The sequence below is a fragment of the Ursus arctos genome, unplaced genomic scaffold (genome assembly GCF_023065955.2).
Source record: "Ursus arctos isolate Adak ecotype North America unplaced genomic scaffold, UrsArc2.0 scaffold_19, whole genome shotgun sequence".
Lineage (NCBI taxonomy): Eukaryota > Metazoa > Chordata > Mammalia > Carnivora > Ursidae > Ursus > Ursus arctos.
The window spans coordinates 810,447-833,965 of record NW_026622863.1 but is presented as its reverse complement, the minus strand read 5'-3'; the positions used below and the strand labels follow the sequence as shown (position 1 = coordinate 833,965).

General features: G+C 59.8%; 1 protein-coding gene across 5 annotated transcripts in view; it reads left to right on the top strand.

The window, feature by feature from the left end:
- The window catches only part of ACSF3 (acyl-CoA synthetase family member 3), a 52,123-nt gene extending 31,188 nt beyond the window's left edge, over positions 1-20,935 (top strand). For all 5 annotated transcript variants that reach the window (XM_026494584.4, XM_026494583.4, XM_057314247.1 and 2 more), the window contains 4 exons: positions 6,835-6,961; positions 14,985-15,119; positions 15,713-15,824; positions 19,570-20,935. In XM_026494584.4, the coding sequence (XP_026350369.1) occupies positions 6,835-6,961; positions 14,985-15,119; positions 15,713-15,824; positions 19,570-19,738 (543 nt within the window). In that variant the 3' untranslated portion in view covers positions 19,739-20,935. The remainder of the gene's footprint in view (positions 1-6,834; positions 6,962-14,984; positions 15,120-15,712; positions 15,825-19,569) is intronic.
- The last annotated feature ends 2,584 nt before the right edge of the window (positions 20,936-23,519 follow it).

Genomic DNA, 23,519 nt, shown 5'->3' with positions numbered 1-23,519 from the left:
TCCATGTCCGCATCACGTGGTTGTCCTGGCTGTGGCTGGTTGGTAACATGGCCAACAGCCCGGGGGCACCCAATCGTCCCCACCATGCACAGCTCTGTGCTCGTGCCTCCTGAGTCCCGCCGCTCTGTCCGGTAGGACTCGGGGTGCTGAAGCGCAGGTTCCCCTCCCCCCTGCCTGGACAGGCTTCCCCCTGCACCTTAACGGGTTTGTCTGCTTCCGTGTCATCCCCCGCTGGGCCGTGGTGAGTGCCACGTCTGCCCACGGGACCCAGTGGCTTTGCTGTGGTGCATCTTTCATGTGCTGCCCTCCGGCTCCACCTTTAAACCCACGCGCACGTCACACGCGCACGTCACACGCGCACGTCACACACTGTCTCCATCCGTTTACTTACTATCACAGTGTTCAATTTGAAGAGAGCCAGGCACTCGCCAGCAGCAACAGGGTCCGTCAGGAGACAGATGGCTCCACAGCTGAGTGTGACCTGCTGGCCTTCACATGGAAACATCTTCTCTGGCTGAAGATGCGCAGACACTGCGTGTGGGGTTCGGGCTGGAGCAGGGCAGCCGCAGCGAGCTCTGCTTCTCTTTATTTCCCCTTAAAAATTAATTATCTTGTTTTTGATCCATATGCAAGCTGTCACTCTGGACAGCAGCCTGCTCGGTTCTCTCCTCCCGACGGCCACCAGCATCTCCTGGACTCCCCTCCCGCATCTTCTCCCACCCCTGCCTGTCACTGCCATCTGTCGCGGCTGCGTGCTGCCAACTGCTGCACGAGACGCACGGCCGGGCCAGGACTGGGGGCGGAGTGCTGTGGGGCTGGACGTGCTCTGGCCCTGCGACGGGTGGGGCAGCCGAACTGCCCCCACAGAGGCACTCACCTCGGACAAACAGCAGACTGTCATCAGCCATGCGTCTCTTGTCTCTTGGGATGCGGTGGGTTTACCCCCTTCCCTAGCAAGGACCAGGTGCGAGGTGGCACTGCCCCAAATGGGGAAGCTTCACAAGGAAGAGGAAGGCCAGTGGCCCTTATGTGCCCCATGAACGTCTGCAAGCACTTCGCTGCCCTGTGCCTCCCTGTTCCCGACAACCAGAGCCTGCCCCCAGACACCCTTGAAAGGCGTGCTCCTTCCTGCCATGGGCCTCATCCGTGCGTGAATGTCCAGATCCTTCCAGTCCAACCCATATCCTGAGGCCTGAGAAGTGAGCAGCACAGGGGGAGGCCTCCATTCATCAGGACACGGCGGGAGCCCACAGCCAAGGGGGGCCCCACAGGCGCATTGGCCCACAGCCTTCCTGCTTGCCTTCCTACACCTCCTTCCACCAGGCCTTCCTCTCCAGGTTATCAAGAACTTGGTCAGGAGCCAGGGGGCTTTCCAGCAACGCCTGCTACTGATAGAGAAGGCATTCAGGCTGCTTTCAGATGAGGAAGTCTGCACTGCAGCGCTCTAAGTTCTCTAGCACAGCCCCTGGGCGGAGTCAGCCGGGGGCTCCTCGTGCAGGGGTGCACACCCAAAGACAGGTGTCCCCTGTGAGAGCAGCCCAGGCTGTTGGCTGCAGTGTGGGAAGCAGCGTTGTGCGTGTCTGCCGGGCACCTGGGTCCGGCTCTGCGCCCATCCAGCCTGCACCGAGTGTCCTTGGGCACAGTTGGGGTCCCCAGAGCACCAGGTGTGGGCCTCGCTGCACACCTGCCCAGCCCTGCTCTCATCCCAGCAGATGTGGGGTGTCAGTTCTGAGTAGGTCGAAGGACTCACAGCAGAGACCCCTGCAGGGCTCCCGGCTCCGCTGTGGCCTAGTGATGCAGGTGACGCATTTTGCTGTAGGTGACTGTTTATTGTCATGTGCTGTTTTACATTACTTGTTTCTCTGCTACTACTCTCCTCAGACTGTGCCCCATCTGCTGGCTTATCTTCACTCTTGATCGCCCCTCCACCCTTGTCTCCTAAATTTATAAATATCAATGACCAGAATCAATGGACTCTGCTGTCCCATGGTCTGTTTGCTGAGTCAGAAACGTAAGCTGGTGTCTTTAGAGCTTCACTTTGCTGGTGACCTTTCTCTCTCCCTGAAGAAAGGAAAAATGGTTTGTCTTTTTTTTTTTTTTGGCATAAAGAAAGTGATGGCATATCTTAGTGACTTGGTACTTGCTTTCTCTAGACCAGAGACTCTGGCAAATCTGTGCAGGAATGAGGATTGGTAGAAGTGTCTGTCTTTATGGTATTGAACCTGTGATGGGTGCTACATATTTCAGCAGAGTCCAAACGCTGTGACATGTTCTCCATTGGTCTGTGTATCTGTGTCTCTGCTAATGCCAGTCTTAACTACGGTGGCTTTACGGTGAGTCTCGGAACAGTGGCGTTATGCACCAGTTCTCTTCTTCTCCTTCACAGTGGTTCCAGGTATTCTCCTTATTCTGTCTGCCATGCCAGTTTTTAAAAGGTTTTATTTATTTGAGAGAGAGAGCAGGAGCAGCGGGCCAGAGGGAGAGGGAGAAGCAGACTCCCTGCTGAGCAGAGAGCCCGATGTGGGGCTCGATCCCAGGACCCCGAGATCATGACCCGAGCCACCCAGGCACCCCACCTGCCATACCAATTTTATAAATAGCTTGTCTTTATCTATAAAAAGTTCTCTTGGGATCTTGATCAAAATTGCATTAAATCTGGGGTGCATGGGTGGCTCAGTCGGTTAAGCATCTGCTGTTGGCTCAGGTCATGGTCCCCGGGGTCCTGGGATCGAGCCCCATGTCGGGCTCCCTGCTCAGTGGGGAGCCTGCTTCTCCCTCTGCCTCCCTCTCTGTGCGCTCACTTGCTCACTCTCTCCCTGTCAAATAAATAAATCTTTAAAAAATATTTTTTAAATAAAAGGGCATTAACTCTATAAATCAGTTTAGGGAGAATTAATGTCTTCTCTGTGCTGAGTCTACTGGTCCATGAACATGGTATGCCTCTGCACCCACTTTGGTTGCTTGGGCGTGTGTTTTGTGTCCCGCTACACTTGTAACCAGATGTCCCTCTTCTCTGCTCTCCCCTTCCTGCTGTCTTCCTCCTTTCTTTCTTTTTCAGTTATTGTCGGTGTGGAGTTTTCTGTTTGTTTTTGAACTGTGCATTGCTGGCATATAGAAGTACCATCAACTTTAGTGTATTGGTTTCGTATCCTTTAGTAATCTTGTTAAATTCTCTTTTTAGTTTTAGAAGGTATTTTTGTAGGTTTTCTAGGAGTTTTTATATCAATAATCATCCAAGTAGGAACAGTTTTATTTCCTCCTTTTCAGTCTGTATGTTTTCATTTCCTCTTCTTGCCTTAATTGCCCTGATGAGGATTTCCAGTGTGAGGTTGAATGGGAAACGTATTCAATACGACATCAGCTGTAGGCTTTTCGTAGATTCCATTCTACTTATGATATGCTGCGTTCTTATCATGAATGGATGAATTTTTTTTTTTTTTTTTAGAGGAAGGGCAGGGGCAGAGGGAGAGAGAATCTTAAGCAGACTCTGTGCTGAGCGTGGAACCCGACACGGGGCTCAGTCTTACAACCCCGAGATCATGACCTGAGCCAAAATCAAGACTTGGATGCTTACTGACTGAGCCACCCAGGTGCCCCTGGATGAAATATTTGCAAATGCTTTTTTTTACATCGACTGATTTTTCCTCATTAGGCTGCCAGTACAGTAGATCACCTTGGTTGATTTTCTAGTATTGAATTGCCTCACATTCCTGGGACAAACCCCACTTGCTTGTGGCATATCGTTTACTTCACATGCGCTGGATTGGGTCTGCTAGCATTTCCTGAGGATGTCTGTCTCTGAGGGTTCCTTCTGTTGTGCTTTTTTGTCTTGTTTGGGTATCAGGGTAATGCTAGCATCATAAAATGAGTTGGAGTTATTCTCTCCTCTTCTGCTTTCTGGAGGAGACTGCGTGTAATTGGTATTACATGCTTACTGAAATGTTGGGTAGAATTTACCAATGAAGCCATCTGCACCTGGGGGCTTCTTTTTTGGAAGATTTTAACTATTAATTCGTTTTCTTTAATGGTTATAGGACTATTCAGGTCATCTAACGCATCTCGGGTGAATTTTGGTTGAGTATGGTGCTCGCCCCGCTGGTCCCTGAGCGTCTGGTCGGTTCTGGCACAAAGCGGGGGGTGTGACTCCCCCACCGTAACTGTCTGCTTCTGCTTTTGGATTTTTGCAGTTGTGTTTTGCAAGTCTCTCACTTGGTGAATGCATGTTTATAATTGTTATGTCTTCCTGGTGACCTGACCGTCCTGTCGTCAGGTGACGCAGCTTGTAATGCGCTTTGCTCTTACGTTGGTTTTGCTGGTGTTACTAAGGCTGTAGTCGGTGTAGTTTGTTCTGATTGGTGTTCCGTGGTCTACGTGGTCTCATCCCGTTGCTTCTCCCCGCCTGTGTAACTGCACCAGAAGTGAGTTTCTTGCAGACGGGATGGGGTCGGATCATGTTTTCCAGTCCGGTCGGCAAGCTTTTGATTGGTGTGTTTAGTGCTGTATTTACATGTAACCTGATGGTTGAACTTGGGCTCCCGCCGTTCGTTACGGCCTCGTGCTTTGTTCCCTCGGTTCCGCTCAGCCGCCGTTGCTGCCTCTCTGGACTCGTTCTTTAATCTTATGTTTTCATTTGCCTGTTGAGTTTTTGACCATGTGGTTTTGTACAGTTTTTGGTTGTTCTAGGGACTACAACGTGTATACCTCACTTTTTGAACCCTACTTGGACTCAGCACTTACCGTTCCCAGAGGAGCTAGAACTCCTGCAGTCAGAGAGAAGAACACTCAGCGACCCTTGTCGCAGGTGGGGAGGTGGACTCTATCCAGGACCATCGGGGTAACTGTAGGGCCCCCGCAGCAGGGCTTCACGACTGAATGCAGCACGGCCAGTGGAGATGCACTCCCAGGCAGCAGGTGGGGTCAGTGGGTGAGCACTTGTTGAAGGGACACATCAGGGCTGAGTGGGGAGTCTGGCTACACCGACCTGGCAAGATCTCTGCTGAGGGCAGGCCGGGGTGATCAGATGTCACCTGGGGGTGATACCAGATTTGCGGGTGAGCGGGTACCAGGGTGGGGGACTCTTGCTAGAGCTGGATTTCACAGGAGGGGCACAGATGGCCCAGGAGCAGGGTCGAGAGGCTGACTACCGCTGGGTGGGTCGCTGCCTTCTCCCTGTGTGGCCTGGTTGTCGTGTGGAATGTTAGATGGTGTTACTGCGTTTGCTTCCCACCTTCCAAGTTGTTCTAAAGAACTCATGAGGAACAGAGTGGTCAGTTTTATTCACTGGGATACTTACTGATTTTCTTGGTTTTGTTTCATTTCTGAGTTTTCTGTTTCCTTCTGGCGTCATTTCCCTTCTGTCTGAAGAACGTTCTCTGGGAATTCTTTTAGATGAGGTCTGCTGGCCACAAGTTCTCTTGTTTTTTCTTTATCTGCAAGTGTCTCTGTCTTTCCCTCCATCCTGAACTTTTTTTTTTTTAAGATTTTTATTTATTTGAGAGAGAGAGCACAAGCAGAGGGAGGGGCAGAGGCAGGGAGAAGCAGGCTCCCATCAGAGCAGGGAGTCCAATGCGGGGCTGGATCCCAGGACCCTGAGACCATGACCCAAGCCAAAGGCAGTCAGTTAACGGACTGAGCCACCCAGGCGCCCCCTGAACGTTACTGTCACTGGATTGGGATTCGAGGCTGATGCTTGGAAGTAGGTCCCCCGTCTCTGGTGAGAAGACAGTCTGACCTTGGCAGTGGAATCAGATAAAGGGCAGCAGGGGGAAAATGGGTGAAGTTCAAATAAACTGGTTTGGCTGGAAGACAAACGGGCCTCCTCCAGGTGGGCTGGATGGCGGGTGCCTGGCTGGGCCCCGAGCGTGGGAAGTGGGCTGGAGCGTCAGCGGAGAGCTGCTCATGCAGGACAGGCTCTGGGCACCCACCTGCCGCGTTGGCCTTGGAAGTGTGGACTGTGTCCAGGCCTCAGACAAATGCGTCCGACAGTTTGACAGCCTTTTTCAAAGGGTCTCTGGTTTTGTTTTGTTTTTTTAAAGGGGGATGGTTCTTCCCCAGAATAAGATCATTCCAGGTGGGACCTGATGAGTCAGAACGGAGTGTCCTGGCCTCCGTTCAGTCACCTTGCTCTGTCTGATGATGGCTTCCCACGGGGCCTCCTGAGGTGCACGGTGCTCTGTGCCTCCTTTCTCTGGCTTCACTGAAGTCCTGCTCGGTTTCTTGTAAAACCCAGCCTCCGCCCTGCCCTGCGCTGTGGTCACAACAGAGGAGCGAACCCCCTGCTTCCCGGGACCCCGTGATCTGGGTGCCGCTCTGTCCTGCACCTGGGCCGACCCCCAAAGCCGTCCTCTCTTGCTTGGCTGGTGGTCAGCCTCCTTCTCACCAGGCAGAGTGACTGACTCCGGAAGGCCCCACGGGAGTCGCTTGAGACGTTGCTGCTGCAGCCCCGGCAGCTGTGGGAGCCCACGCCTCCCCCAAACCGCCCGTGTGCTGTGCTTCGTGCGGGAAGCACCCGGAAGACAGAGTCATCGATGCTGGGAGCACAGCTTTGAGAAGTGGATGGGCAGCTCGAATCCAGCCAGGCCCCGATGGTGACGTGGGTCAGTGGCTCCTGACTTCGAGTCTAGAGGACGGACACCGTGACACACAGCTCCCCGCCGTGGCGGGACCCACACCACACCATGCCGCCTGATTGCGTTCCAGTGTTGAAAGAAGCATTGTTGAATCATTTCTACAAAGTGTCTAATTTCGGAAGAGGGTGTGGTCGTTTGGGGGGTCACGAGGAAGGCAGGTGGAGCCCCCCATCCTGAGAGGTGTGTGCTCTCTCCAATGCTGCAGGTGACCCCAGGGTTCAAGGAGAAGGAAGGGGAGCTCTTGGTCAGGGGGCCATCTGTGTTCCGAGAGTACTGGGACAAACCAGAAGAAACGAGACATGCCTTCACCTGGGATGGCTGGTTCAAGACAGGTAGGAGGGGGCAGTCCGGGCACCCCAGAGTCTTCTGTCCAGGGCAGAGATGGGGTGGGGGCTGGGGCAGTCCGGGCACCCCAGAGTCTTCTGTCCAGGGCAGAGATGGGGTGGGTGCATGTGTGCCTCCCATCTTCAGGGCTGCGTCCTCACCCTACCCAGAGCCCCACCAACCTCTGAGGGGGGCAACGGCAGGGCCTGGATGTCCAAGACCCTCCTCACCCCTCCCTCCCCCCTCCCCCGAGCCCCCCTGCTTTATAAATCTTCTTGCTCACCTCCACCCCCCAGGATCCAAGTCCTTCTGGTAGAATATGGCTCCTTTTTCCTTCGGGTCATTTTGCAGTTTTCTCCACTGTACGTCCGGGGCCCTGTGCTTGGTGTGCGTGTGGTGCCCTCCCAGCAGGACCTAGAGCCGCTTAGGGTCTCACACCTCCCTCCTTGGCTCCAGCGGTCCTGCAGTGTGGACTTCACAGCAGACATTGTGAATATTAGGTTTGCAGCTTGTGGAGAACGAGCTCCTGGCGTGTAGGTGGTCAGGTTCTGGTGGTTCCTCCTTTTCTTTTTGCCAGTCTGTCTCTGTAAAACTTCGTTGCTGACAATGCATCATTTCACAGTAATCTTAAGACAGTATTTTCCGAAAAGAAAGGCCTGCTTTCACATATCACCACATGCAGCCCCATAATCAGAAGTCTGCCTCATGCCCTGTCCTGTGGGGCGCAGAGCTGACGAGAAAGGCAGCAGGCAGGGGGGGGCAGGCTGCCGTGTGCCTCTCAGAAGGGTGGTGGCTGTGGCCCTTAGTCTCGTGGCCACACAGCGTTCGCATGGGCACCTCGCTGGGCTCAGATCGGCATGGATCTGTGGGGGCGGGATCATGTGTCCACTCTGATCTGCCGCTGTCGCAGGCCTGAGGTCGCCGAGTGGCAGAGCAGGGACCCTCATGGACCCAGCAGTCTCGGGTGCCGTGCAGGCCTGCCAGGTGAGGGTCTGGTTTGAAGGGGGCAGAGGGAGGGTCTTCCTGGTAGGAGGTATCGAGGGGCCCCCTTCCTGTTGCACCGCCAGCTGGCCCTGGGTCTGGACGTGCTGGTCCTGGCCAGTCCGACGTCCTCCCAGAGTCTCACTCTGTGGTTCTCTGTTCTGTGCCTGCAAAGTGCATGTCCTGGCAGCTGTGGGGGGAGGTGTCCAGCCTCCTCGGTCTCTCCGTGCCCGGCACGGGAAGCAGGCCTGTGGATGGTCAGGAAAGGTTTGCAGCTTGGACATCTGTCAGCCTTCAGAGTGAGGCCGGACCTCAGGAACCCTGACAGGAGCCGAGGGCTCCGTGGTTGGGCCTGGTCACCTGTTTCAGGACGTCCTGTCTCCGTGCCAGAGTGTGGTCAGTATGTTAACACACACCCCTGGTTTCCCTTGTGAGCATGGCGTTCCCACGAGCCAGTCTGACGGCCTCAGGCCTCTCTCCGTCATTGTCCCTCAGGTGCAGGCCTGTATGTGCCTCCTGGAGGCCTCTGAACGGTCTCCGTGTGGAAACCTGGCTTGCTTTGTGGCCATCTTCTTGTAGTTTTAAATTCAGATAAGAGCTTCAGGGCTTTTTTCTTTGAAAGCACAGGAACCCAAGCCCTGTGGATTTTGCCAGTCGCAGCTCGCTGAGCGCGGGGCGAAGTCTGGGGCAGTCAGCGTTAAAACATTCAGTCAGCGCTGCTGACGAGTATTTGAGTTGAAAAGGAAGAGCATGCATTAATTATTGTAAAGAGATGTCTTTAGGAGAAAATGATTTTGAAATTCAGTTTAATTTCATTGTGATGTGCTGCAAACAGGAAGGGAGTGTGTGTGTGTAATTGGCTCTCGGGGGTGAGGCCTGGAAGCCGTGTGCCTTTGTCACAGGCCATTAGCGATACAGGCTGCATAATGAGCGGGCGCAGTCAGCTCGCAGCTGCCGGCTCCTGCGGGGAGAGCATGATATTAAATAGAAATCAGGATAAATTAAACTTAACCCTTTCCCTGGCTTGCCCCTCCTGCCGCGGGGTTCTGGTGGGAGCTAGAGAGCTGCTGGGCCTTGGGGGAGGGGCCGGGTCCTCATCTGCACGAGAAGAGAGAGGTCACCAGCGTTCCTGCCCTTCCTGCCCTGGGCACCTCCTTCCCCACATGTGCACGGAGCTCCTTGCAAGCCCCCAGGGGTTGTGGCTGCTCCCAAGGAGACCCAGCGTCTCCCCCCAGAAGCTCTGCTGACAGCCACAGTGACTCTCCTCCCAAGTCTTACTCACTTAAGCACCACCACAACCAGAGAAGCTACTGGACACGCACACGGGCACCAGCGCTAGCCCAGGGCAGGGGGATGGCTGATCCCAGGAGCCAGGCGCCCTCTGGCCTCTATGTTGACCTTGCTGTCAGAGCAGAGGACAGAGGACACAGGGATGAGGACACGGTGAAGACACGGGACAGAGGTGAGGACACAGAGATGAAGACATGAGGATGAGCATGGAATGGTGGTGAGGGCACAGAGGTGAGGACACGGGACGGAGGTGAGGACACGGGACGGAGGTGAGGACACGGGGCGGAGGTGAGGACACGGGGCGGAGGTGAGGACACGGGACGGAGGTGAGGACACGGGATGGAGGTGAGGACATGGGACGGAGGTGAGGACACGGAGTTGAGGCCATGGGGCTGAGGACACGTTGCTGGGGACACACACGGACATGGAGACCGAACTGAGCAGACGTTACAGTTGCTGCTGCCTTTGACGCCTCCCGCTGAGCAGTTCTGTGTTATAGACGCTGCGAACTGAGCGTAAGGACACAGACGGCCTCTGACTGACTTTAAAAATACTTCACATACACTGTTTACGGTGATGAAGTGACCTGGTACACAGCATGCCAATTCCACGTCAGCGTGCTGGTCGAGGGTCCTTAGGGGATGGGGAGCAAGGACCCTGGGAAACCCACCAGAACGCCGGCACGTACTCGCCTTTTCCACTGCAAGCACACGACGTCGCTCCCAGAGACAGACATGATGGCGACCCAGCAGAGCCCTGGGGGGGGGGGGGTTCACCAGAGCTGCGCCCTCAGAGGCTCGCTCACGGGGCCTGGGCAGCCCTGGGGGGACTGGGCAGGGGCGATGGGCAGATCCCAGGAGAGCAGGGCAGCTGGCCATAAAAATGCATAAGATACAGTCTCACTTCCTCATGATGAGAGAGAGAAATACAGAGACAGAGATGGACTCCTGTCACTGAATTTGAAAGGTTCTGACCATGGGGCGGGTACTTTCCCTCCGCAGGTGGGACTGTGGGTCAGGAGGGAATGACGAGAGGCAGGCAGAGCCGGGCGCACGGACGTCTGCTGCCGTGTTATCTACAAAGTGCGAGGCAGGAAGCCGCATCCACCCGTGGGGGCTGCCGCCCATGCTCGGACGTGCCCAGCAGCAGGTGTCGGGAGGCCTTTAGAAACCGTGTTCTGGAGAGTGAGGACAGGAAGTGCTGACGCGTGCGGGCGTGTGCGCGTCTGGGCCTCTGCTGGGTTCTCACAGCCGCTGGCCACTCTCACCTGTGGCAGGGCTCCTTCCCTCCTCGGATCTCTGGCCTCTGGTGCTCCCTCAGTGAGCATCTTTGCTCTCGGGGACACAGTGGACGCAAGCAGTGCTAACATTTCACACCTCCCAATGGAGAAGCGTCGAGGCGCCAGGCGCAGTGTCCGCTCTGCTCACTTCCTGCCGTGCTCCAGCTGGGGTTCTGCGTTCCTTCTCCAGCCAGATCTTCCGTCTTGGCCAGTAGGTCACAGTTAGGAACTAGGCCACGTGCTGCATGTTAGCAGATGTGGGTGCGCGGAGGGGACGGCTGTCTCCGACCTGTGCGCCTCGCTGACCCGGGAGGCAGGGTCACCGTGAAGGCTGTGCCAGCCAGTGGGGCCCCTTCGGGGATGCTTGGCGAGACCGGCCGTGCAGTCTGCAGCTGGCCGGGTCCGTGTGTGGAAGGTTTCGATGTGTCGTGTCTCATTTTTTTATCTGGCTTAACTTTGTTTCCCAGGGCTCGCGGGGGTGCGCTCCTGGGTCTCTTCTGCCACTTGTCGGGCTTTGCGTTGGTGAAGCTAGTCTTGGACCTGCTGGAACAGGCTTCCGTGTGCAGTGACGCGGTGACCCAGTGGCGACGTGAGACCGTGTTCCCTCTGTTGGATGTCGCACTCCAGCTGCACGCGGGCTGGCTCCTGGGGCCCCCGCGCTCTTCCCTAGTCGGTCCCAGACCCTTGGGCAGAGGAAGAGTGTGTGTAAGTTTTCCGTTTCCAGTGATACGTGCGTGGCTGGAGGACCCCACTGGTGTTACAGTTTGAGAACAGTAGCCGTTCACGCCTGGGCTCTCATGCTGCTCTCCACACCTGTCCTCCCCCGAGAAGCACCACGTTCAGTGGCTCCAGTGCAGTCTCTGTGCGTGAGGCCGTGGACGCAGCACTCGGGCCTGAGCCTCATGGGGACCGTGGTCCTTCTGTCCCCTCGTTTCCCCGAGTGAGGTACCCCAGCGCCACCCCACCCACTCAGGGGAGACCCCAGTGCCTGCCGCCCCACCAGGCCCCTCCTGCAGCCTCCTCCTTCCCTTCTGCTCCACAGTCTGGGGGCTGCCTTCCCGGGAGCCTCCTGACGGACGGTTGTGGGGTGAGCGCTTTGGGGGAGCGTGCATCTGACAGTGTCTTCACTCGGCCGGGCGAGGTAGAGTTCAGGGTTAGAAACCATCTTTATTGGTTTCTAGCTTCCACGCTTGCTGCCGGCTGCAGCCACGTCCTTCTTGGCAGCGTGTGACCTTCCCGTCTTTGGAGTCCCAAGACTCTTCTCCATCCCAGAGTCCTAACGTGGACAAGCCGAGCACCTTGGGTGCTCTGACTTTGACGTCCCTCCTCGTGCTGGCGCTCAGGACACCACATCCTGTGATTCTGGGAGCCACCACCTGGGGCTGAGAGCAGGAAGGACACGTGGGAGGCTGAGCTGCCCCATGGCCAGGGGAGTCGACCCACCACGAGCTGCCCCCTACCAGCCCCAGCCCCCCAGCTCTGTCTTGGGGCGATGCCAGGAGCAGCCCATGCCAGGCTCACGGGGCCTGACGGTGCCCGACATGCACCAGGCGCAGAGTGGAGGGCTGGGTTCTCCGCTGCCGCCCTGCACCCCGGCCTCTACACCCCCGTGCGCCCCCCGGAGAGCGGGGCAGGTGTTTTCCAGCAGGGGTGGGGTGCTGACACCCAAGGGACAGACGACCTCGTCAGCACAGTAATTAGCACCGTGGTGAGCAGTTTGCCATGCTTGCTTCTTGGTCGTGAGTTCAGTTAACACGGGTTCTTTCCTGAAACGTGGCTTAGTCGCAGCGCGGGGCAGACACTGGAGTGACTCCACGTGGGCGCGAGCCCCCCGGGATGCAGGGACGTCTCTACAGACCAAATAGCAGTTTCTTAGAACTTTTTACTTGAGATAGGTACCGACTCACAGGAAGTGACTGGTGGCGAGCAGGGCGGCCCCCTGCGAGCCACACGAGTGTGTCTTCCTGTCGTGAACGGAGGCGCCGCCTGGCCACGCGGAGTCCGCGGGGACTGCCAGCACCTCCTGAGATACCACACCTCCTACTTTGTCAAATTTATCAAAAACCTTAAAGTTGTCTGCCGCGGGGTCTCTCGGTCGGGGGGCTTGCTTTTTGTTTGACTCGTCCTCCTGGGAGCTGCCGACATGGGTGTGCAGAGGCCCAGGGCGAGCTGAGGGAGCCGCGTGGCCTCCCACGCCACCCCCGCCACCCTGTGCTCGGGGCTCTGTCCCGCCGAGGAGCAGGTGGGCGGCGCTGTGGCACGCGGACGTCGGGCAGGGCTCTGTACACACGGCTCACCGCCAGGGACCCCTCTTCTGAGCCCCATCCTGGCACTGAGCACGTCCTACCCTTCAGAGGTGGGCTGCCCGTGGGTTAGAGACTCGAGGGAGTTTGGGGACAGCACTCGCCTCCCAGCCACCGTCTCTGTGCTGGGATTTAGTGTCTGTGCCAGCCAGTATCCATGGAAACGGAGCAGAAAGGCCTGAAAGGGGTGTTGAGGGTCCTTGTTTTCCGGGACGCCAAGCAGCCTTGTAGACCAGGCCTCAGTTCCGAGTATGTCCCGTGATCAGCGTGCGCTTCCTGCCCCCATGGTCCTGCATTCAGAACCGAGGCGGCCGGCACCTCAGGGTCTGCAGGCAGCGTGGGGAGGGGTCCCCGAGAGTAGGGCAGTCCCATCCTGGTCCCCTTCACCCCTTCGCAGTGAGCAGGTATGGTGCTCCCCCATCCAGGGAAGCAAGCCAGAGCCTGCAGCCTCCTTTCCTGGCAGTAAGGGCAGGACTGGAAGAGCAGCCTGGGGGGCAGGTGCCACGTTGGGGAGACGCCCCCCAGCCTCAGCCGCTGTGGTCTGGGCAGTGCGGGGCATCTCCAGCAGGACCAGGGACAGGAACCTGAGCCCAGGGAGGGTCCCTCGGTCTGCTGGGTCTCTGTGTGAGTGGAGGTGGTGGGACAGGTCCAGGAAAGCACTGGAGGGATCCGGGGCGAGGGCAGTGTCCATCCAGCAGCAGGAGGCAGCAACAGCTTGGATTGGGCCCGTCGGTGCCTTTAAGGAACAGGTGGCTGGCAGTCAGGAGGCTCTCGGGAGAGCACACAGCCTCCAGGGGGGAGGGAGGGCAGCAAGAGCGGGGGCTGCACCCCAGGAATGGGGAGCACTGTGGGCCTCACAGGACCCAGGGCGGGCTTCGTCCACCCCAGTCCTCCCTGCAGCCCGTCCTGCTCCTCCGCGCCTGCACCCCTTCCCGCCGGCCAGCCGCCACCCCCGTCAGGCCATCCTGGGGCCATGATGCCCTTTCCATAGATGCTCGTGCAAAGCCTCTGGCTTCCTCTGCTTCCCGTCAGTGGGAGAGAACCCGCCAGGCTCGTGGCCCGTATGTACTCTTGGAGCCTGGCCTTCCCACGCCACCATAAGTAAGCCGGCCACCTGTCCAGGCACGAGCCTCTGTCTTGTTTAGTAGAGCGGATCGCGCCCTGGGCTGCGGCAGGTGATGGACGTGCCTTCCTGTGTGGGTGGCGTGACTTGTAATGAAACACTGATGATTTATTCCAGCTAATGACCCAACGTGGGGCTCGGGCTGTGTGAGCGCAGGTGGGGAGGGCCAGCGCTGTTCTCAGAGGGCCAGGTAGGGGCGTCCTCACAGCCACACGCTCACACGTGCGTGCACTGTGGGAGCACACACGCGTGCGCACACACATCCATGCACACCCGTCCACACACATTCACACGCGCACGTCCACACACACACGTTCACATCACGTCCACACGCACACACGTCCACACGCACGTCCGCACACACACTCGGGCCTGTCTCCCCGCGTCCCCCCTGTCCTGGGCTGGCCTTCGCGGTACGGCGAGCATCCCATTGCCCAGTGCGGCCTGAGAAGGGACCAGGTGGGCCTTCAGGGGGACCGGCACGCAGGGAAGCACGGCGGGAAACCACGCAGTCCGCGCGAAGCAGGAGGAGGGCTTTCTCCTCCTTCGGAGACTCCATGGGACTGCTTGCAGCCCAGGAGAGCCCACGAATGAAGGGCGGCCACAGTGATGTCCTCTGCACTAGGACCCTGCTGTGACCGGGACCCCACGGTGGGACGGCAGGAGGCGACTGATTCTTGCTCTGTCTGTTTGCACCGGCCTGAGAAAGAGCGGGAAGGGGCTGAGCTGGGTGGTGACAGCGCCGCCGTCGTGCCTCTGAGCCCCGTCTTCACGGGCGGGCCCCATCGACCTTCGTGGGTTGCTGCTGTCTGCCTGGGGCCGTCTGAGGTCGGACCAGAGGCTGAGGTCAAGCCATTGAACTTCACGTTTGCCGGCTGTCCTGAAATGCCCTGCGTGCACCCCGTCCCTGCACGGGTCACCGTGTGGGGATACCGACGCCCCCACACACAGGCGCCCGGCATGTGACGGTGGGGGCGCTGCTCACCACATGTGTGCCCCTCGAAACATGCTGGCCCCGGAACGTGCGTCCTGGTGACCAGAGCCCCTTTCCCCAGGTGACACGGCCGTGTTTAAGGATGGCAGGTACTGGATCCGGGGCCGCACGTCCGTGGACATCATCAAGACTGGCGGCTACAAGGTCAGCGCCCTGGAGGTGGAGCGGCTGCTGCTGGCGCACCCCAGCATCACAGGTACGTGGCTCCCCGCCGTGGCCGGGACCTCCCACAGCGAGCTGGGACCAGACCCCACCATCCTGGAAACATTCCAGACGCACTTCCATCTGTGTTGTCTGTAGACAGAACTGAACCAGGTGACTCACCCTCGGGCACACACAGTAGGGACCCTCCCCCTGCCACCTCCATGCCCCCCGCCTCTGCACCGCGGCCGGGGTCCCGGCCTGACCGGGCTGCTGCTGGTCTGCACAGCCCCCCGTGCTCAGCATCACCGGCTTGCTCACAGTGGCTGTGGGCTGAGCGTCCTGGTTGCGCCAGAGTGGGCACTGGTGGTTGCTGGTCCAGGAAGCGTGGACCCCTCCCAGACCTGCTCCTGACCTCAGGTCAGAGGCTGTGAGGACCCTGGGGATGGCAGAGGCTCCCCCACGTGGCTCACTGGCTGTTGTCCCCAGCCCTGGGGCAGTGCGGGGAGGGCAGAGACACAGGAAAGCCAGCCCCCACCCCGAGCTCCACCTGGGACACTTGTGGGAATGGGGCTGTGCTGACCCCATGCTGCCCTCTGGGCATGTCCCCAGCCTGCAGCAGTGAGCATGCGTTTCTTCCGTCCACAGATGTGGCTGTGATTGGAGTTCCAGACATGACATGGGGCCAGCGGGTCACTGCCCTGCTGACTCTTCAAGAGGGACACTCTCTGTCCCACAGGGAGCTCAGAGAGTGGGCAAGGTAGGTACAGGCGGGGGCTCTTGTGGGGCTGGAGGAAGGGACAGGTGGGGGAGGGACTGTCCCGGGGTCGGGGGAGGCACAGGCGGGGTCTCGCATCTTGCAGCTGTTCATCTCAGGGTTGGGGGTGGGGGGTGCCTGGAAGGTCAGGTGACATGTTACATTCCCGAGGTGCCCCCAACACACAAAGGGCCGCAGGGAGGCTCTGTGATGGTCGCTGGGGAGGTGGAGAGAGCCGGGACCACGGAGTGGGAGCCCCAGCCATCGGACAGGGTGCAGAGTCCTCTGCTGGCTTCAGGAGGGATCCACAGGCAGAGAGCCTCCTGTCCTTCCCCTCACCCACCCACCCGTGCTGAGCACGCCTTTGGGAGCTGGGGCCACCGCTCTCCCCTTGCCTGTGCCCCCACCTCAGCCCCGTCCCCTCACCACGCGTCCCTGCAGACTCACCTTCGCCTTACCCTAGGCCGTCCCTAGAGCCTTTTTGCCCACATCCCGTGGCCCCGGGGCTTTCTCTACATGCCAACCCTCACAGACTCCCTTTCCTGTGCCTGCGGCGCCCCACGGTCAGTCACGCTGGAGGCCGAGGGACAGACAGGGAGGGGGGTCTGCAGGCAGCCTGGCTGCAGCCCCGAGCTCAGGAAGGAAGCTGTTAGTAATATCCCCCAATTCTTCATTTCCAGTCGGAGAAGTTTCTCCTTCCTCTGCCCTCTCCCTGCACCCCCTTCCTTCCCGACTTGCCTCCCTCCTCAGCACTAAAGATATTTTTGGCTTGTCCAACACGATTTCACAAACAGCAGGAGCCCGTGTTTCATGAGGGGTAGCGCAGCTGGGCGATGAGCTCCCTGGGTTTGCAGAATCCCACCTGGAGCAGGGCGTCCAACAGAGGAGAAGATTCTGGTCACGGTTGTGGCTTCGATTAAACACCACACGCCCTGTGCTGAGCTCTCCACCCGGGAGTCAGGGTCCAGTCCCAGGAGCCTCGTGCACCTGTCTGGCTTGGGACCGTGGCCGCAGGAAGACCTGAGGCGGGTGCTCTGTGCGCTTGGGGTGGGGGGGAGAACACCCCAGGAGGTCAGGGCAGGCGGCCAACCTGCCATCTCCAGGACAGTCCCACAGTGAGGCCGGCATCCAGGCCTCTGTGTCCTCAAGCTGAAGGGTCACTGGGCAGTGACCCTGAGGCCACGCAGCCCACGGAGGGCAGGTCCAAGTCTGGATCGCTCTCCCAGACGCGGTCTTAGTGAAGGTGCTCTCCCTCCCTGTCACCTCCCGTGGTTTTCCTTCCTGAAGATTCCTCCTTCGGTCTGTACTCCCCGAGCCAGAGTCAGGGGCTCAAGCAGCACGTCCCCTCGAGGGGGTGAGCGTGGCCTGGAGGAAGGCGACAGTGCCATGTTTGTGGGACCCGGTACACGGACCGCCCATGACCATTCTATCCCCCAGATACCAAGTCAGAAAGGGGTGTGGGATTTATACACCGGGGAAGAATCCAGGGTCCGTGGTCTTGAACCACAATTGATGTCTGATGTGACCACGGAGGAGTCGTGGGCTTTAGCTTAGCATCCCATCCTCACTTTGTGCCCGCCACGCCTTCTCCCTGGAGAACACTTCCTCCGTGGTCCACGCTTCCACAGGAAGCCTGCTTTTCACAAACAGCTCAACTTTGCCTTGAGGCGAGTTCGGACTTTTCCTCTTGAACCAGATGCTGAGCCGTGGCCCTTTGCAGGAGCCCAGGGGCCGGTGCACGGGGTCCGCCGTGCGAACACGTTCCGGGGCAGAGTCCTCAGGCCCCAGCGCCCAAGGCCTGCTGCTGTCGGAGATGTCAGCGCCCACGGCCGCCCTTCCTAACGCTTCTACTTCATCTTCTAACTTTTATGTCTTTGGTTCCTTCTTGCGAAAGTGGCCGCTAGGTTAGGGCTCCTAACGACTGGCTCTCAGCGCCGTCTGCCCCCCACCCCGCGCTCCGGCAGCACGCCTCCGCTGCTCTCGCTGCACACACTGCGTTCTTAGCACGGCTGACCCCGGAGCGGGCTCCGCTGCTCACCGAGAACACGTAGTTTGTATGTTGTGCGTATCGTGTCCCGTGTCCGTGCGGTGAGGTAACGCGCAGAAAAGAAAACGGGAAGGAAATCACACATTTTCAGTCCTCTGCCGTATTTATCCAAAAGTCCACATATAAGTGGATTCATGAAACTCAAACCGGTGTTCAAGGGTTAGCTGTATTTCTGGTCAAGCGTCATCTCTCCGAGAGGGTTCAGTCACCAGGAAATGACACATGACCCAGCCTGTGCCCCCGGCCCGGGTTCCTCGGCAGCTGCCCGCTCACCTCTGCGGCCAGCCTGCCCGTGGGGACTGTCAGCGTCTGTGTCTGAACATGCCTTGAATTTGGCCTCATTCTTGAGGGTACTTTCTCCTGATGGTGGGAAGCGGTGCTCCACTGCCTTCTCACCTGGCCGTCCAGCACGGGGATCGGCCGGCGCCTTGGGCCTCCCTCTCTGGGCCCTGGCACCGGCTTGCTGCTGGCCTGCCGCAGGAGAAGCAGCCGTGGGGAGAGCCACCCACACACCCTGGAGACGCGGGGTTTGGGCAGTGGGGCTGGGGTGCTCCGAGCAGCTGCGTTCCTTGATCGAGCCTCGGGTGTGCCCTGCCTTGCCGCCAGAGTCCCTCGGATAGTGCTGGTGGTTTGCTCCGGCAAAGTCCAGCCCAGTGGTACCCTCGTGGGCCACCGGCCGTCTCTCCCAGCTGCCAGGACCACAGGTGGGGGCACGCTCTCCCCTCGTGAGCCCACACCTGCACCCCGAGCTCCCCCATGCCGGCCTGCAGCTGGCTGCTTCCAGCATGAGCCACCCCAAGGTAATGGTGCCTTCAGGGGGGTATTGCCGACACTCAGCATCTGTGTGCACGTGGACCCAGCCCGCAAAGGCAATTAGCATGTGTCTGTTCGCGAGCACCCAGCTGCCAAGGCTGAGAGCTGGGGGTCTCTGCCACCACCCATCATGAGCTGACCACAATACCTCACCGGTGGCTGAGGTCGCCCCCACAGCTTGCAGCCCAGAGGGCCACACACACCTCCTGGCCCCGGGCACACGTTGGGGTGCCTCCCGAGCCCCCTGCCTGGTGGCATCCTGTGCTTTCCTCAGAAAGGGGACGTGGCCCCACGCGTGGCTGTCGCAGGGACAGGTGGCTCAGAGGGGGCCTCGGGGGAGAACCGGCTCCTGCCGCCTAAGGAGTCATTTCTCAGAGTAGAGCCTGGGGGTGGCAAGACCCATCCACGTGGCCCCTCGCAGGAGAACACACCATCTAATGCAGCCCTTGTGGGAGTGCGGGACACAGGGCAGCTCTTGGACCAGCAGATCAGCCCCTCCCACTTACCACAGGGCTCTGCGGGGAGTGCAGCCCCAGCCCACCTGGCCACTGCGCCCGGGGGTCTGCAAGGGTCCCCTGGCCCGGCCGGCCTGCCTGCTCCACCCGTCTGGCCGTGGCCCCTGATAGTGACAGCCAGCCGAGAGTGGGACCCACTCTTCCCAGCTCTGGGAGGCCAGGCCCTGAGGAGGGTTTGTCCTCTGCCCACAGGTGGGCCTGGAACACGGGCCGCGGCATCTCCGTGTTAGCATCCACAGCACAGACACCCTGCCGCGGCAGGCATGGGGTATGGTTGGGCTTTGGCACCCCGGGGGACCAGTTTGCCTGTCCCATGGGGAGGGGGTGTCCGGGCCCCAAGCTCCTGCCGCTCAGAGTCTGCTTGTCTTCACAGGGGCGTCCTGGCCCCGTATGCTGTGCCCTCGGAGTTCCTGCTGGTGGAGGAGATCCCGCGGAACCAGATGGGAAAGATCAACAAGAGAGACCTGGTCAGGCAGTTCTACCCGGGTGACCAGGGTGCCCCGAGGCCGGGCACCAGCGAGCCAGCAACCCCTTTAAACTAGAACCCCGACCTCAGAGGGAGCAGAGCCGGGGCCGACAGAAGTGAGGTCACAGGGTGAGGCCGCCTCAACCCAGGGCTGGTTTTCAGATGGACGTCTGCTGCATCCCCACCACCACACCCACACTGGCGCCACATGGGTCCCCACGGTGCCCAGCGGTATCCCCCAGGGCAGTAGGTCTCCCAGCAAAACTCAGTAAAGTCTCTGCAGGAAGCACAAGCATTGCTGTGCTTCCCGCATGGGGACCACGTGGGGTCTGCGTGCGTGTACGCATCACACAGCCAAGTTTCTCCCGTGGACTGGGCCTGTCTGTGTGGCCTCCCCAGGGGACGTGTGGCCCCACTGTCCCCCATTGGAACCTTCTAGACGAGGGACTGGCAGACTTCTGTGATGGATGAGCCAGATGGTCCGTGTCTCCGACTGCGGCCACGCGGCCCCTGTCTTCGCGGTAGCCGTGGCTACCACCGATGGCCTTGTAGCTGCCCTGCCTTGACCCTTTCCCCGCCTCTCCGTGCTGCTCCCTCCGCAGGCCCTGCAGCATGCACCCCTGCCCTTGGTGGCAGCCCGTGTGCACTGCAAGCAGAGAACCCAGAGGCTACTGGGCAGGTGGCTGGAGACCAGGGCAGCTGCTCTGCCCAAGGCTGCCGGGAAGTGGCCCTCACACTCTGGAAGTCTGGAGATTTTCCGGAATGTTATAGACCCAGAATGCGTGGCTAAGAAGAGCAGCAAAATGGGGGGGGGGAGGTGCCTTGAGATGCTGTAGACGCCGGCCTGACCACCCCCACCCCTGCGCTGTGTGCGGCCCAGCCCCCCCCCAAGCCTGACCCTGGGCGTAGTGTTTGCTCTGGGGTGACGGGTCCGCACCCCTCCTGCCTGAGGCCGGGACGCACGCTCCGGACACCGTCTCCCAAGCAGGCTGCCCGCCATCCGGCTCTTCTTGGGGGGCAGCCCTTGGCATCACACCTGACACCTGTGACAGGCTTCCGGCTGTCTGTGGTCTTCCCTTGTAACTAGGGAGCCACATGCCACTGGGGAAAATCAGATCGAGCCCTGCGGGGTCTTCATTTGATCCCACTGATTTGGCACTGTGTCTGTCTTAATACTGAACATTTTGATTCCCAAAAATGTTTACACAGTTATTTGGTTTATGCTACGAATTATATCAAGTACTTTCAAAAAATAATCATCTTTGACTAACGAGACCACAGAAGGATGTTGATTTGTCTTTGGAACATGTGCCCCTAAGGACACAGAATGCAACCCCACTTCCTGCGTCAGTGCGACCACGAGGCTCCCGGAAGGTTCCCCCGGGCTGGGGTTGTCTCCCACCCACACACACACGGGCCTGCTCCCTGAGGGCACAACCCTCGGCTCGACAGCCCCATGCCGTCCTGCACCCCACTCGCAAAGTGAGCCGGGAGCAGGTGCCCTGGGAGTTGGCCATTGGCGGCTTGGTTAGCGGCCTGTTGGTGCTTCTGGTCCGCCTGGAGGGGCCCCTAGCCTATTGGAGGGCATTGGGCAGGTCGAGGGTGCCTGGTGGGGTGCGTGCTGGGAGCAGAGGGGAGGCCACCTGCGCTCCCCGTGTGTCCAGATGGTGGAGGTCCGCACCCACATGTGCGGGCCCCAGGGCAGCCAAAGCCGGGGCCCACAGGGTGGGGGACAGGCCCGAAATAGCCTCGCTTCCACCTCAGTTTCCCTCTTCAGGACATGAGGCTGGCTCTGATCAAGGACTGAGGGCCTGGAGACCCCAGCATGGCCTCCCGCCTAAGACCACCTCCCCCCGCCCCCAGCTCCCCCACAGGCCGTGTCAGACAGCACTGAGGCCAATGGTGGGACTGGGGCAGCCGAGGGTCAGCACAGGCCGGGCTGCCACGCACCCACAGGTCACTTCCATGCGTGCTCGGCTGCAGGCGCGCTGGCCTCCTATGTCTCATACCCTGGTGCCGCGTCAACAGCACAGGGTCCCCCATGGCTAGGGACTGGCCCAGGCCCACAGCAAGCCCATGGCCACTGGTGTCTGTGTTCGGATCCTTCCGTGTCTTCCCTCTGTGCCCTGGGACCTCCCTGGAACCTTCCTCCCATGCCCCTCCCAGGATGGATGCTGGCCGGGAGAAGTCCACAGTGCTGGGCCGTCAGGGTCAGGGCAGATGCCCCTTGTGTCGGGGGTGGGGGCTGAGTCCCCACGAGGGCCTGGGGACTAGACTCTCCAGGTGTGTCTGTGCACAGAGCCGCCTGCCACCCTGGTCCTGGCTAACACAGCCGAAGCTGGGACATCCCCCGCCTCCGGGCAGCCCAGGGCAGGAGCCAGGTGCCCCTGAGGGAGGCAAGGGTGCGAGCACTCTGAGGCCCGCTGAGGCCCGGCAGCGCCGAGAGCCAGGTCCTGGTGTGCAAAGCCTGGCGTTTCCGTCTGGGGAGGGTGTTAGAGACAGGCTCTGCCCCCATTTGTTGGGAGGATAGGATCTCCGTGGAAAACAGAGCAGTGCCTGACGGATGGAAGCAGCCCCATGTGGGGGGCACGCACCTCTGGGGGCACATGCCACAGCCGCACCTGCACGGTACCCTGCGACGCCCCCCAGCCCCTGCGCTGAGCAGGCCGGGTCATAAGTTACTTTGAGAATCCCTAGAATCCGCTCACATCTGAAACTCCAGCTCCTTTTCTGTTTTATGTTGAGTTTCTACATAAAAAGGTTTTTGAAGGAGATTCAAGCCCTAAACAATGAGCTTGAAAACCGTGGCTCTGGTTCTTAGCGTGGCCCTGACCTGTGTGTAACCTCGCCTCTGGGGCCCCTGGGGACCGCACTGCCCCCTGCCCTGGGCACTGGACACTCGGCTCGCGTCCCCCTTGTCCCCAGCAGCCGCACTGGGGCCGTCTTTCTCCTTGTGGACCCTGCAGCTCTGGTCAGTTGCTCAGGGTTGCCGTCCTGTGTGCACGGCCGTGGCTGCTTGGCAGCCCCTCTGGAGCCTCCAGAGTCCAAGCCGCACACACTCCGCTGGGACCGCTGCGCCCTGCCCTTCTGTGCCCTCTGGGCCCTCTGTGTCCCCACCCCAGCCTGTGCACAGAGGTCAGAGCAGCCCTTCGTCCTGCCCGCGAGGGATAGCGTGTCCTTTGTTAAAACACGAACAAGGCAGTAAACTCTGAGCTCCCAAATGGATCAGTTTTGGATTTTCACGCCCTCTTCGTACCACCGCCACAACTGCATGGGACACGTCCCTGGGGAAGGATCGCAGTGAAGGCACGGACGTGAGTAGGTGGACGAGCACAGGCCAGGGCGACGGCCATGGACCCTGTGCTGCGAGGTCGGGGGGGTGCACTCCCTGAGTAGGAGGGAGAGGAGGGCGGCGGCCCCACTCAGGTCCCCACTGGCCGTGTTCCTGCCGCCAGGCTTCCAGACGGTACCCCCGGGGGTGTGCCCAGCAAACGGGGCCGTGTGGTAGGCGACCATCCAGGGTCCCAGGAAGAGGGAGTCTGGGTACAAGCCACACCGTGTCTAAGGAGTGAGGTCAGATGACAAACCAGCTGAACAGTGGGGCCGCCAACAGACGTGTGACCGAGGGCACGGGGACGGTGGTCTGGTCAGGAAGGCCAGGCAGCCCGGTCAGGAGGCGGGCCCCTGGGATGCCCCTGTGTGTCGCCGGGACCTGCGTAAGGAGCTGGGCAGCCAGGAGCCGGGATGTGCTTTGACAGCAGGGGGTTGGGAGGCCAGCACAGGGCGTGCCAAGGAGAAGGGCGTTGGCTGGGTCTCTGCACCCCTGGTGGGCACCCTGGAGCTTCAGCAGCAGGGCC